A 15,214-nucleotide genomic window follows, 5' to 3' on the forward strand; every position below is an offset into this window, starting at 1 on the left:
ACACAAGAGTGATCCACTCCCATCTCAAGCCAGGCCCAGCCCCTCCGACCTAAGGGTCTGTGTCCCTCCCCAGCCCTTCTTGGGCTTTGCTGAGTGTCTCTATGGAGCAGCAACGCCCACCATTTCCTAGCTGAGGTCTTTCCTTGGAGCTTTCCCCAGGCTTCTGTCTCATCTTCACCTAGGGTGACCGGACAGCAAGTGTGAAAAATCGGGACAAAGGGTGGGGAGTAATAGGGGCCTATATAAGAAAAAGACCCAAAAATTGGACTGTCCCTGCAAAATCAGAACATCTGGTCACCCTATCTCCACCCTAGAAAGCCTGAGTCAGCCTCTTGCCCAGCCCCTCATGCGGCTTTGCTCATTTTCTCCACCTGGGGAGGTGAAGTAAGTGGGTGTCAAGATCCTGGGCAGAGGGAGGCAGGACGGGGAGCTGGGCGTCAGAGCCAGTATCCAGGTCATGAGTCACGTCAAGGGTCAGAGTGAGAGCCAGGGTCCATGTTGGGGCTCTAGGGCTCAGAGTCCAAGTCAGGGCCAAGGTCAGTACTAAGACACAGGGCAACCATCACCAGAGACCCACCAGGTCCCTGAAGAGGGCCCACTGCACCCCATGGGCTTATATAGGGCCAAGGAGCCAATGAGGGCTCGCTAAGGCAACTGTCAATCAGATCACATAAGGCGGAACTTCCTGCAGAATGCATCATCTGTTGAACATGGGAGAATAACAGTCTAGGGTATAACCAGGTGGCAGTAGGGTACTGTTAGTTTCCTAGTAACCCTACAGACCTGAGTTCAAATCCTGGTGATCCTCAGCCAGCATTATAGACCCTTCTCCCCCTTAGGGGCCCTCTAATCCCATCCTTTTTCCCCTTACCAAGTCTAGGACACCTCACACCCTCCTCTCCTGTTACTATGCCCCTACCCCTCTCCTTCCCATCCACACTGCACACCAGCTCAGTGGTTAAAACTCATTAAATCAATTGTGCTAAAGTTTAAAATGTTGCTCTCGGAGGATTATCAGGAGGAGACAGCGTTGACAGAGGTGAATTGTGTAAATCCACATGCCCATAGGGTTAGAGCCAGAAGGGTTCACCAGCTCACCAGCCTGTATAACCAGGCCATGGGATTTCACCCATGAAGCCCTGTCTCTTCTGGGGGAGAGCACATCTTTTACTGGGGCAGCTCCAGGTGACCTGAAGACGAGCTCTAGGGAGCTCAAAACCTTGTCCCCTACTTCCTCTCACAGAAGTCGGGTGCCTCCCTCCACCTTGTCCCTCTAATATCTTGACACCCACACGATTACCACCCCACTGCAAGCAAAGAACAAACTCCATTCAAACCAGACGGTGGCAGCACTTGACCACGCTTGGCTTCGGCAGCTACTGAAATTTAACAGTCAGGATCAGGCCCCCTGCTGCCTTTTCACCAATAAGAGAACTGTGTTCTCTGTCATCATTTACACCTGTGAGATGGGAGCAGGTAACCCCCCCAGATCCGTGTTTGTCCCAGGCAGGCCCCTCGCAGTTCTACCTCGCTCCCACCCAGGGGACCCTTCAGCCAAGCTCCTGGGTGGTAGGGGATCTAACCTCAGGAGCGAGGCTGCTCCCTGGGGTGCTTCCCTCCTGCAAAGAGCCTGTCCCATGGCACTGGGGTCACCATCTCTGCGACACGTCCTCTGTGCATTTCTAATGCTGGGTTAGGGGCTGAGCCTGCCGCCTCCCCCGAAAGGGCAGAGGTGAGGTGCTAGGCCTGTGGCACAAAAGGAGCAGGTCCTGGAGAAGCCCTGCTGCCTGCATCCCAGCAGGTGCTGCAGGAGAGAATCAGCAGCAGGCACCCCGAGACATACAGACTTATCCCCCGGGGTTTTCCCTCGAGGGTTTAAAACAAGGCGCAACCCCACTCAGCAGCTCTCCTGGCCATTTCATATCACTGGGCTTAAATCTCTTTCCTGGTTCACCAGCTAATAACAAACGTCAGGAATGTCCAGCAAGGAAGGAAGCCAGTTACCAGGACAAACACGGGACGAGATCTGGTGTGACCAGGGCCTCCCGCCCGCCATCCCAAGCAGAATAATTTCAGCCCAGTTCCTCCCAAGGCTCTCTTCCTCCGGAGGTGGCTTATCAGACAGTCCAGGGAAGACTGTGTGTGAGTCGCTCACTGTGCTGTGACCAATCCGGAGCCACCGCTGTGACCAATCACATTTCCTGCACTCATGGCCTACTTGCAATTTCCATTTCACACTAAAAGCTGGGTTGCTATTGATTCCAGTGGAAGTTAGGGTTCTAACTATCTTTGTGGATCTGGGTCTAATAGCTTTGCTAATAATCCAAGCCCCTGCCTCTTCATCTACCTGAGACACTCCACTACATAGAAGCAGTATAGGGCCAATGACACACAGCTGAGCAGTTCTGATTCCATTCAGGAGAGAGCAGTGTCATGGAGAGTGATGAGTGTGTCCTGATTAGCTCTGAGGAGCGGCTCCACTCGGGCACCCTTCACTTGATTGGGACTGCCTTTCTCCGGGACATCTTGCTGGCCACCAGCTGAACAAGCATGAAAAGCGATGCCAGTGGGTTGGACTGGGGAAGTCATTCATGTCTGATGCTGTCTAATGAGGAGACATTTCCCCTCCAGTGCTGCTGGTCTCTGCAAGAGAGGATGTGGCCCTCTGTCCGCAACCCATAGCCAGCCTGTCGCAAGGTGACGCTTTTCCTGCTCCTCTGCTGCTCGCGGAACGGTGGATCTGTTTGATGAGGAAACCCATTTGCTTTACCCACGTGGTCCCAGGAGAGGATAGTTTGTACAGCCCAAACAAGCTGGTTTTACCTCGTCCCAGCAAGTGAGGGGCTCCCTCCCCCACCTCCGAAATCGTTGCCTTGTCGTGGGGTCTAAGTAGGGGAAATTTGCAATGACAGAGCCAGTAAACCCCTAATGCAGACAGGCTGCAGCAAACCCTCCAGTCTCTCCAGTACGTCCCGAAGCAGCAGGAAAATAAAGCCATAGACATCTTCCCTTCCCCTATCCCAATACTACCAGCCCCCACCACCACCCCATGGGTTGCTGCATCCAGCCTGATGCAATGCCCTGATTTCACATGCTCCATGCACCATAGGACCTGGGGACAGGACAAGCTTTTCTCCCCCCTCCCCAGACACCTCACAACACAGGAGCCCCCCTCCCAGAGGAAGTCTCATGCCGCTCGCCCCATAGAAGCTCTGTAGGATCAGTCCAACAGTCGGTTTAGCTACAGGAGTGAGCTGCCCTAGGCAAACTGAGAGCAAGCTAATGCCTCCAGGCCAAAGCCCAGAGAATAGAGTGATTGGTTACCCTGGACGGAGAGCAGCAGTGACCTCATTGCACTAGGTTTGAGTGGAGAGGTGGTCCAGGTGCTTAATTTGTGCCAGGGCTTGCCAGGGTGGAGCCCCAGCACCGCTGGACCTGGCAGTTCAGAGCCCCAGCACCGCTGGCCCTGGCGGTTCAGAGCCCCGGCACTGCTGGGCCTGGCAGTTCAGAGCCCCGGCACTGCTGGGCCTGGCGGTTCCGAGCCTGGGCACCACTGGGCCTGGCAGTTCAGAGCCCCGGCACCGCTGGCCCTGGCAGTTCAGAGCCCCGGCACCGCTGGCCCTGGCGGTTCAGAGCCCCGGCACTGCTGGCCCTGGCGGTTCAGAGCCCCGGCACTGCTGACCCTGGCGGTTCAGAGCCCCGGCACCGCTGGCCCTGGCGGTTCAGAGCCCCGGCACCGCTGGCCCTGGCGGTTCAGAGCCCCGGCACTGCTGGCCCTGGCGGTTCAGAGCCCCGGCACTGCTGACCCTGGCGGTTCAGAGCCCCGGCACCGCTGGCCCTGGCGGTTCAGGTCGGCACTGCTGGGCCTGGCGGTTCAGAGCCCCGGCACTGCTGGGCCTGGCGGTTCAGAGCCCCGGCACTGCTGGACTTGGCAGTTCCAAGCCCCGGCACCGCTGGGCCTGGCAGTTCCAAGCCCGGGCACCACTGGGCCTGGCGGTTCCGAGCCCGGGCACCGCTGGGCCTGGCGGTTCTGAGCCCAGGCACCTCCGGACCTGGCAGTTTCGAGCCCAGCACCTCTGGGGCTGGCAGTTCAAAGCCCCAGCACCGCTGGGCCGAGCAGTTCAGAGCCCCGGCACCACTGGACTTGTTGCATCACTTATGAAAGTAAGAAAGTTGCTCTTTCATTACCAATTAAGCAGTGGGTGGTCCCCCCAAGGTTTAAATGCTCCATTACAACAAACAGGAGAAACAAGGTGTTGTGCAGCTGTGGGACCTTCCATGCAAGGATCTGAAGAACTTTGCAAACAGAAGGATTGCCATGCCCATTGGCAGAGGGGAAACTGAGGCAGAAGGAGGCAGTGAAGTGGCCTGCCCAAAGCCAGGCAGCAACTCACTGGCAGGGCCAGGTGCGGAACCCAGGTGTCCTGTCTCCCGGTCTGTTGCTCCAGCGATTAGAACACCATCCCACCCGCAGCTAGGAACAAACGCCAGCAGAAATGACACCGAGTCCCTCTTCATTTTTCACTGGACAACTCTCCTTTCTAGAGCCACGAATAGAACCCAGGAGTCCTGGCCACCAGCCCCCCTGCTCTAGCCACTAGACCCCACTGCCCCCCTCCATCCACTGCCTCCATGTGATACCATTCAGTGCTCTCTTTTCCTTGGGCTGCCAGCAAAATCCTAACAACGCTCCTGGCTACCCCCGAGCCACCTCCTCGGCAGATGCATTCGACCACGGCTCGCCACAGACATCCAGCTTTGGCAGGAAAGGCGAACTGACACACGGGCATCTTGTGGCCAAGCCCAGTTTCCTGTGCGTCGTGCAGGGCCTTTATAAGACGGCTCCCCCCACACCCGCTCACACAGAGACGCTGCAGCGCAGTTACCCGAAAGCAGAAGTCCGGGCATGGGGCCAGCCATGGGGCTGCTGCTCTGTAGCCTCCTGCTGTTGGCTCCAGGGGGTGAGTAGCAAAGGGGCTGGAACCACTCTGAGATGGGGCGATGGGGCTCTCTTGACCATTGCAGCCGGCTCTGCACTTCCGCTGGGCCTGGCGGAGGCAGGTGGGGGGGGAGTGGAGCAGGTAACATTAAACCCCCTTTGGGATTCTTGGATCGTGTTGTGAGGTGGCAATGCTCAGTGACTGCTTAGTACGGAAGGGGTTTGCAAGATGCCTGCTTTATTCTGGGTCTCGTTCCAAGTGGCTGGGCATAACAAGAGCTTCACAGCCACCCACCCGAATGCGCTGGGTGTGTCTACACGAGCACCAAGCCCAGACTCTGACTCAGGTTTGAGCTCAACCCGCCGTTGCGTCCACACACAAATCAGTCTGACTCAGGTCAGTAAGCTAGGGCCTAGGACCCTGCTAGGAGAAATGGGTCAGAGCCTGAGACCTGCTCAGACCTGGGTCCTCCAAGCCCTGTCATTCTGCCTTGTGGACACAGCTCAAGCCCCAAACCCCAGTCAGAAGGTCTCTGTACTGCAGTGTGGACTCGTTGGCATGGCTGTGAGTTGAGTCCAGCCACTGTAAGCCCGAGTTTACAATGCAATGTGGACGTTCAAACACAGGCTTGGAAACACTGAGTCCACAAGCTCGGGTCCCACAGACCAGGCTTAGCATGCAGTGTAGACACACCCTCAGTCTCCAGCTGGGAAGCAGCCCCTTAAAGGCCCAGTCCCCAGTATCACACGAAAGTGAGTCTGTCCCCTAGTGTCCATACAGCAGCTGGGAGGGAATTTCCCAGCCCCGGTAGCCCATCTAGCCTGGTATCCCTTCTCTGACTGTGGCCAGCACCAGATGCTTCAGAGGCAGGTGCAAGAACCCTGCAATGGGCAGATGTGGGGAATTCCCCACCACACACACAAACACCTTGTAAGCCTCATCCAGGTCTCTAATACTGAGAAATGAGTTTACACCCTGAACCAGGAGATTTCATCTCCCTGGCAGGGCTTGTGGTAGTGCTGGTTCTGATAACTCGGGGTCTTCGGGTTACCCAGAGATACGTCCCCTCTCAAATCTCACTAGGGCCAGGTCTACTCCTAAAATGGAGCTACGTTACTCAGGGGTGTGAAAAATTCATACCCAAGAGCCACAGTTAAGTTGACTGAAGCCCGGGTGTAGACACCGCAAGGTCGACGTAAGAACCCTTCTGCAACGTAGCGTCCATCTCTGGGGGGTGGATTTATGACAGCAAGACAAAAACCCCTTCCAGCACCGAGGTGAATGGAAGAGGCCTTGCTGCCCACTCCCAGGGGGTTTCACATCCCCATGGGGACGACAGAGGCAAGTTCTACAGAATGGGTCTTCGCAGGGCATAGTCTCCGAGAGTGACACAGCTCCCCTGGACGGAGTGTGCCCAGGCTGGTCGCTGCTTCTGTCCCACTTAATCCAGCTGGCCTGGACCTGTACAGCCCCTAGCACTCTGGCTTTGTCTCCTCTCTGGATTTACTGAGGCCAAGTTGATTTCGAGCATTTTATTGCACTGCAACCTAACTCAATAGAGCGTGACCACCGGGCTCCACGTGCCTGCTGTCATGCCCTGCGTCCACTCTATCGTGGGAGATGCATCGTGGGGCATTATACTGGTAAACTGAGACTCAGGACTCCTGGGTTCTATACATGGCTCTGGAGAAGGCGTGTCCGTCAATGCTGATTTTTATGGACCAATGGGCCCAATTCCTCCTGCTATGTAAGAATTCCTAATCAATTCACCCACCCCCTCCTGCCTCCCCTCTTCTTGCAGGTCTGCGGCTCTCCTCCGGCCAGGTGCAGCTGGAGGGCTTGGTGGGTGAGTCTGTGTATTTCCCTGCCCTGAGCCCCGTGGCCAGAGACATCGTCCGTGTCCTGTGGTTTTCAGAAAGGCAGGGCACTCACATCGCAGAGGCCAAACCCCAGGGCCAGGCATTCAACGTCAATTTCTTACCCAACTTCAGCAACCGGCTGGCGATCCACGCCGGGAACCTCTCCCTGGAGATCCGCCATCTGCGGCTGGAAGACCAGGGGCCGTACCGCGCCGTTGTGGATATTGCCTCAGACCCTACCAAGCCCAGGGCCTTCTCCTATGAGCTGTCAGTGCGAGGTAAGTCCCTCCGGCAGCCCAGCACATGGGACTGCGCTAGCCTGGACTCCTACCTGGCTGTTACCCCAGCCCCACTCCTTTCCACACACAAACACTACGGTTTGGGGGTGCTTTCAGCCCAGGCTAGCCCGCTGAGGTCAGGGGTTGGGTTAGCACACAGGGGCCGTGTTCACACAGGCTGCTCACCCACCTCCTTTGCAGCTTGAAGGCCAGCTAAGCCGCTCCAGTGCCGATAGTCCTCCAATGCCTTCTCACAATCCCCCCCTCCACCCCTTATGTGCCCAGAAGGACAGACAAGGTCTTCCCCAATTCACTGCAGCTCAGCCTGCCACAGCACCAAGTGCCATGGAAGAGCCCCCAGAAGTCCTCGTGACAGACACACGGGGATGCACAGAATGAGTGAAAACACAAACTCACCCCTGGGCCGACCACTCAGGGTCACTGTGCAGCGAAGCCAGGCCTGGAAAGGAAAGGCACTTTTTAGGCACTGACCTGGGATTCAGAAAAGCTGGCTTCAATTCACAGTGCTGCCACTACCTGGCTGTGTGATCTTGGGCAAGTCACATTGTCCTTCCGTGCCTTGGTTTTCCCAGCTGTAGACACAGGGAAGCTGACTAAACCTTCCTTCAGCTATTTTGAGAATAAGCTCTTCAGGGATTGTCCGCTTATGGGGGTGCACAGCACCTAGCGCAGCAGGGCCTTGATCCCAGTTGGGGTGGAGGGGCAGGAGGAGTGGGAAAAAGATTATGTGACTCATCAAGCCGATGGGTAAAAATTCCCAGCTACAGCGATGGGTTCTTGTCAGGCGGGGGGAAGGAATCTGCGTCTCTCGGCAGCCACTCCGCAGGGCAGGGGGCCAGAAAGTCAGGCGGGGGTGGTGACCTTTAGGTGCACGAGGCTCAGGCACCACCTCCTGTTTGTCACTTCCTCATATTGCCCAACGTGGAATGAGACCACAGGGCAAGTGCACGCGGATGGGGCAAGCACAAGCTGGAGCCCTGGAGGAATCCATCCATTCTCTCCTCTTCCTCGGTTCCCTCTCATTTCCATTGCAATCCAGCCCATGCCACGGGGGCCCGATCCGCGTTTGGTGGCAATCGGTGCAGCTCCGTTGAAGCCAACGGAGTCTCACTGGGGCCTCCATGCAGCACAAAACGCCAGCAGCCTGTCTGTGTTAGAGATGCTGCTGTGGATCGAGCTGAGAAAGCTCCTCCAGCAGCTCTGGGGCCGGAGACAGGTGCTGGAACTAGGTGTGCTGGGGTCGGGGGCGCCTGGCTTGATGTGGTTTCCATCCTATGCATGGTTTGCAGTTTGGTCCCTTGGCTCTCAGCACCCTCCCAGACACATTGTCCCAGTGCCTCCGGCCGGAGATCTAAAACCAACCCCCTAGCCCCAGCCGTGCGTTGCAGGAAACCACAATTGCTATTAACGTGCAATTCTTGTATTTCATCCCCTGCAAAGAACGTGGGCAAGAGGGAGACAGGGGCAAAGGAGGAACCACGGACCCGCCAGGAGGCGGAGAACGGAGGACATCGACGGGCCCCCCAGCAGAAGGAGCGCCCGTGACCACAGGCAGGAGGACAACGCTGGCAGGAGGGGATGGGGGAGGGCAGGAGGGCGGTGAGAGCCAGGGATCGTGCCACTGCACGCTGAAGGGTTATGTCATCGCGGCCGTCTATGTGCCCCTCTGTGCTGTGGTGGCTATCGTCCACGTGAAGACGAGGGGCTGACGGAAAAGCCGGGGTCCCTGGGTGACAGAAGAGACAGGGCAGCTGCTGGGGCAGGAAGGGCAGCCACCTGTCTGGGGCTATCGCCTCTTTGTTCATTCTCTGTAAATACCCTCTCCAGTACCCCCCAGAAACTCCCTCCCAGTACACACACATCCCTCTAGCACCCCCTAAATACCCCCTCCAGTACCCCCCAGGTATCGCCTCCAGCATCCCCAGAAACCCCCTCCCAGTACACACACCCCTCCAGCACTCCTAAATACCCCCTCCAGTACCCCTCCAGCTACCACCTCCAGCACCCCCAAAATACCCCCTCTAGTACCCCTCAGGTACCACCTCCAGCACCCCCAAGATACTCCCTCCCAGTACACACACACCCCTCTAGCACCCCCTAAATACTCCCTCCAGTATCCCCCCAGGTATTTCCTCCAGTTCCCCCCACATACCACCTCCAGCACCCCCAAGGTACCCCCTCCCTGTACACATACCCCTCCAGCACCCCTAAATACCACCTCAAGTACCCCCCAGGTACTGCCTCCAGTACCCCCCAGGTACCACCTCCAGCACCCTCAAGATACCCCCTCCCAGTACACACACCTCTCCAGCACCCCTAAATGCCACCTCCAATACCCCCCAGGTACCGCCTCCAGCATCCCCAGAAACCCCCTCCCACTACACACACCCTTCTAGCACCCCCTAAATACCCCCTCCAGTACCCCCCCAAGTACCTCCTCCAGTACCTCCCAGAAACCCCCTCCTAGTACACAAACAACCTCTAGCACCCCCTAAATACCCCCTCCAGTACCGCTCAGGTACCGTCTCCAGCATCCCCAGAAACCCCCTCCCAGGACACACACAACCCTCTAGCATCCCCTAAATACCCCCTCCAGTACCCCCAGGTACCTCCTCCAGTTCCTCCCAGATACAGCCTCCAGGTACCCCCTCCCAGTACACACACCCCTCCAGCACCTCCTAAATATCCCCTCAAATACTACCTCCAGCACCTTTCCAGGTACCCGCTCAAGCACCCCCCAGGTACCTCCTCCCAGTACACACACACCCCTCCAGCACCCCCGAACTGTACCCTCCCCTCCAGCTCCCTCTCGCCTGCCCCCAGGAGTGCCCTCTGTTGGGAACCTGGCAGCCGCTAACCCTAGGGGCAAGGGGCTTGTTCAGAGAGCCCTGGGCCACTGTACTGGTGTTTGTACTGCAACAGCTCTAGCTCATCGTGCCGGATGCTGCACAGACACATCGTGGAGATGGTCCCTGCCCTGAAGCGTCCTCTGCCTGAATAGACAAAGGGTCATTATTGCCATGTCCGGGCTCCATAGACAAAGGGCAGGAGGGGAAATTGAGGCACGGGGAGGGGATGGTCACCCAGCCGATCACTGGCAGCGCCAGGAGTAGAAGTCAGGAGAGTGTTCTGGCCACTGGAGGCGCTCACTCGGTCCTGTAGTCTATAGCTACCTCCCATGAAGCCCAACAGGACTACTCCTTATACACTTCTGGTCCAAGTCCACCCCTATCTAAAATGATGGGGTCTAAGTTAGCTGTTACCACTCACAAAAGAGATCGTGGAGTCAGTGTGGATAGTTCTCTGAAAACATCCACCCAAGGTGCAGTGGCAGTCAAAAAAGCAAACAGAATGCTGGGAATAATTAAGAAAGGGATAGATAATAAGACAGAAAATCAATTCAGTTCAATTCCCTTTCATTCCCAGGGAAGCAGTGAGATCTGTAGGCCAGAGCGGGGGAGGAGGGGAGAGATTTGAAAGTCCTGGAGTTTGCATAAGCAGCTCCATGTTCACCCCTGAGCGAGTCACCTCCCCAATTTTCTGTGCCTCAGTTTCCCCTGCTGTCCAATGGATGCTATGATGTGTTTACCTGCCCTCCCAAGGGTGCTGAGCAGCTGGGCCAATGAGCATCCATCAAGCACTGCATGCTCATCACAATAAAAGCCCAGAAAAAGCACCAAGCAGGACTGAATTTTGTTGTCTGTTGCACGTGTACAGCCCTCGCCACCCACAACCTCGCCTGGCTGGGAATTGGGGTTGGTTATGAATCTCTGTTGCAGCAGTGGGAATGCCAGGCTGCGTGGGAGGATGGATCAGCGGGGCTGGGGCTGGGGTAAGTCTGGAGGGTCTATTCCCCCCCACCCCTGTAATTTTGACTAGAAAAGGCAGGTAACTGGGCGTTTCAGCCCCAAAACCCACCTGGGTGTGGTGAGTGCTGTGCGATAACCCCACTGCCCCAGTTTGAAGATGCTTCAAAGCCCCCCGTGGAGTCCAGCGATGGCAAAGCCCCAGCGCCCCTTGGTAAAACTCCCATGGTGAATTGCCCTCACCGAGGAAGATTTGCACCTTGCTTCTAGGCTGAAATTGTCCAGCTGCAGCTTCCAGCCACCGGTTCTTTGGCTGCGAGACCGAAGAGTCTTTTATTACCAAATTTTTGTCCCTCGTGTGCTGACACAGAGCTCACTGCAGGATCAGGGTCTTGGCGGGAGCATCCTTGGTTAGGGCCAGATCCCCAGGGCTCAGCACTCCCGTTGGGGCCAGATCTACCACACAGCGGAGTACGGCATCTAACAGGGCTGGGGTCCTGGAGAATCCTGGAGAGTCTAGCCCTGGGCTCTCTGAAATACCTGCTCCTTCAGTTCCTGGCTGGTCACCTCACTGCCAACCCCCACCCCCCAGCATATTTACAGCCTTGCCCTCCAGTTTATTTATTTTTGAGGGAACCTTGCTTCGAATACCAGAGGCACCAGAGCGGTGCCAGGAACGCCCTGCCTGGATCTCAGCGCCCCACGCAGATTAATTTTTCATGGCTTCAATTCTTTCCTTTTATTCTCTTTGCCCAAAGCATCTTAGTCAGGGGGCAAAGAGCCTGTCAAACGATTTCCTGCCTGACACTTTGTCAGACGAATGGTGTCATGCAGGACGGTGCGAGCTTTGCATTTTCTCTCTTTTCGGGGAGACCCGGGTGTCAGAGGAGCTGCACGCTTGGCTGAAACAGTCCCATAACAGGCATTATTGACTAATCATGTCCAGATCTCAGAGGGCTTCGCGAAGGCTGTGGTGTTTGCAGGCCAAATGTTGCAGTATCCTTCAAGGGCCGCGGTTCTCAATCCTTGGTACTGGACTCCGCTGAGCTGCTCAGATTCAAACCAGCAGAGGATCAGGGCCATTACGCTGATCTGTGCATTAAAACGTCCTTGCTGGCTACACAGGGTGGTGTCAGGGCATGTACTGATCCGCCGCTGTGATCAGTCAGGAATTTTGCCCATCGGTTGTCTAGAGTCATGTAATGCAAGACCGGAGAAAGAAGCTGTGAATATTGTGCAGGGATTAATCCTGTTCTGGCCGGATGAGGAGGGTCAGAGGAGCAAAGCTCAGCGGCCTCTTCCCTCTCGAATCTCTGCCCCCTCTGATTCCCAGCCGTCGATCGGCAAGCGTTCCGGGGCGGCTGGGCAGGAAGCAGACGCACGACTCGGCCTCTCCTGCCATGTGGGTCCCAGGGAAGCCAGTTCTTGGAGTAAAGATATGAGACAACCATCAATGGCTCCATGGCACTAGCAGGAGCATCTGACAGGTTCATTGACTAGACGTGATTAAAGGTACGTGTAGGATATCAAGTGGGCATCTGTGGCTTGGGATCAGGCCTGGGTCGGCATCACATTTAGGCCCATGTAAAAGTCACTGGCCCTGGTTCTGAAGGCTCCTTTCCACCTTTCTACCCCTCTAGGAATATTCGTAACCTTCCCGCTGTCACAGCCTCAGACATGAATGGGGCCAGGTGGGGCTAATGCAAACCCTTCAGAACTGGGGCCTTAGGGCCCCGGCGCAGGCTGTGGGGATCGCAAAGGACAGGCAGCGCCCTCGGTATTAAAGCGCAGTCGTGGGGTCCATATTTACGGTCCTGAACTCGGCACGAGAGAATAACTCACCGCGTCATGAGGCATTCCAGAGTTTATAATAAGTGAATTATTTACCGGTGACCCTGGCGAAATGCTGCACGGTATAAATTATTGAATGGCCGATCTGTCAAAAAGTTCTCATAAATAAGTAATTTGGTGCTGTCTTAATGTTCCCAGTAAATTACTCATTCAATCTCCCGTCTAAATGCTCTCCTGGGGAAATTACTCACGCCTGCTGATTTATGAATTAGGACTGGGCAAAGACGGCAGATTACAAATTCTAGTCCATTAGGAGGCCCACAGCGTTGCTTATTCATGACGTCTCACTCAACACGTGCAGCCTTGTGTTGCAGTCATGGGACATGCTAAGCCACTCATGGACACGGGGTGGAGCTTGCATCCAGCCCAGTTCGGCCGTTGAGATTTGTTTTGCAGTAGCACCTAGAAGCCTCGAGGAGATATGGGTCCTATTGTGTTGGGTGCTGCCCAGACACCTAGTAAGAGACAGTGCCTTCCCCAAAGAAACTTCCAACCTAAATAGACAAAGGGAAGCAGGGGAAACTGAGGCACAGAGAAGCAGTGACTTGTCCAAGTAATCCCAGCAGAGCCAGGAATACAACCAAGTTCTAAGTCCCAAGGCAGTGCTGTAACCATTGGACCATGCTTTCCTTGCAATTTTGGTTAGGGTAAGCATAGTAGAGCTGTTCTGTGGATTAAAAATGTGATCTATAATAGAGATCTACTAATAAATTATAATGGATTATATGATGGACTATTGAATGGGCACAGGGAAAATTTTCCTCAAACTGGGCTTGTTTGGTAGATCACATACTAAGATTTAAAAAACAAGCCAAGTTTAAGGACTATGGCTCAACTGTCAGTTAAAGCTGAGGCCTCTTTACGCCACCCTAGCAATCTCAAAGCAGATGGAAACAGGCCCCAGAGGGAACTATTGAAACGAAACTTTTCAATGAGGTCATTTTGGTGTCTCCGAAATGAACAGTTCTGGAATTCCCATTCCACGGTAAATGTCAGAATTTTAAATTTTCATGCCTGTACTCGAGTGGCTGTTTGACGAGCCCCCCAGTGCCATTTGCAGAACCCCCCTGTGGCCTGGGACAGTGCTGCAGCCGCCCTGCCTCAGTTCCCCGTCAGTGACATGCTGTCATGATTCCACCCACCAGCTAAATCCTTAACCAACACCCACCCCTTCTGGGGAGACAGAGTTCCTTAGCCCAGGTCCAAAGCAAACCCAACACAAAGTCTTTGCCCCAGTCTCAAGCCAGGTCCAGATCCACCTTCCCGATGGGTCTGTTCTCTCCCTGGTAAGTCTTCTGCTCACCCCCCTGGGCTCAGCTTTCACCCTGTCTCCCCAAGCCTCTTAACAGGTCTATTCCATTTACAATTGCTTTGATATCATGGAAGACATAAACTAACATTGCAACAAAGAGGCTAGTACATGTGAGCATGTGTCTCTGTGTGACCACCCTCTGCTGGATGCAATCAGAGCTGCTCCTCTGTGGCTCACAAGCACTATACTGCTTGCAGGTCATGGGGATTTTCCTTTAGTTTCACTGTTTTGGGAAGGGGAGGGTTTGAGTTCTCTCCCCACCGGCACCTGAGAGGTCCCAAGCGGCTGTGATGTGAGACACACTGACAGCCACAAAGCCCTAGGGGGCCACAAGATTGTTACAATATTTTATACACCGTCTTATATTACACACTGTGTTACTGTAGGTTTTATTGGCTATATAACGGTCACCCTACAAGTGTGCATTTCCGTCTGCCCTTCATAGCGGAATCCGTACTGCCTAGTGCCTTTTGCGTGCTGGGTTTCCATCGTGTGCAGATGACGATATTTTCCCGGGTCTGATCACAATTACACAGCGTGATCTGAGCGCTGTAGTAAATGATGGCCCTGATACCACGGCAAAGTTACGCTCCCTTTGCACATTAACTCATAAAGCCCACTGGCTCTCTCAGGAGGACACTATTTTTGATTTTATATCCTCCCATATTTCACCTGCAAATCTCCACCTGGGAAAGGCAGCCAGCGCAACCCAAGGCAGATGAATCTCCATTTGAAACAGGAAAGGTTGCCTGCATCCTCGGTGCTCTCAGAGCTGTCTAGACTAGGAGAAGAGCAGCTTTCTTAGCTTGTGTGGGAGCACACGCTCCTTCCTAGGTTACAATGGGACCAACTAGCGTATGGTTATGCTGAAAGGTGCTAGATCCACCAGTTAAGCAAAGGGATCCATAAACAACTGCAGATCCCATTAAAGACAATGGGAGCCAAGCACCCTCTTTCATGCTCAGCAGAAGGAGCAACCAAGCACCTTTGGGCACTAAAAACAACAGATGGGCTGCCCAAGGCACTAGGCCAGCTGAGCCAGTTGCAATAAATGCAGGGGTAGGGGACAGGCTGCAGCCTGCTTGTGTTGGAAGCCAGAGAAGGAGGAGGAGGAATTAGTTGTGAGCATATTGCTAAGAGGAAGAAG

At 55.1% G+C, this 15,214-nt stretch overlaps 1 protein-coding gene across 2 annotated transcripts; it reads left to right on the plus strand.

The window, feature by feature from the left end:
• Positions 1 to 4,865: 4,865 nt before the first annotated feature.
• Positions 4,866 to 10,778, plus strand: LOC115639528. Of its 2 annotated transcripts, XR_003997698.1 has the most exons (4): positions 4,866 to 4,961; positions 6,742 to 7,077; positions 8,539 to 9,269; positions 9,740 to 10,778. XR_003997698.1 is itself a non-coding variant. In XM_030542416.1 (3 exons), the coding sequence occupies exons 1-3, from the start codon at positions 4,907 to 4,909 to the stop codon at positions 8,805 to 8,807; spliced, it is 660 nt and encodes a 219-aa protein (XP_030398276.1). In that variant the 5' UTR covers positions 4,866 to 4,906; the 3' UTR covers positions 8,808 to 10,778. The 2 variants fall into 2 exon arrangements, 1 of the variants encoding a protein (XP_030398276.1); XM_030542416.1 differs by having other exon boundaries at positions 8,539 to 10,778.
• Positions 10,779 to 15,214: the final 4,436 nt, after the last annotated feature.

Source organism: Gopherus evgoodei, chromosome 24, assembly GCF_007399415.2.
Source record: "Gopherus evgoodei ecotype Sinaloan lineage chromosome 24, rGopEvg1_v1.p, whole genome shotgun sequence".
Taxonomy (NCBI): domain Eukaryota; kingdom Metazoa; phylum Chordata; order Testudines; family Testudinidae; genus Gopherus; species Gopherus evgoodei.

Bases quoted from the DNA above. Each gene is read 5' to 3' on its own strand.
- LOC115639528 (XM_030542416.1), top strand. From the start codon at position 4,907: ATGGGGCCAGCCATGGGGCTGCTGCTCTGTAGCCTCCTGCTGTTGGCT. The intron at 4,962-6,741 runs GTGAGTAGCAAA...CTCTTCTTGCAG, and splicing joins CCTGCTGTTGGCTCCAGGGG to GTCTGCGGCTCTCCTCCGGC. The intron at 7,078-8,538 runs GTAAGTCCCTCC...TCCCCTGCAAAG, and splicing joins CTATGAGCTGTCAGTGCGAG to AACGTGGGCAAGAGGGAGAC.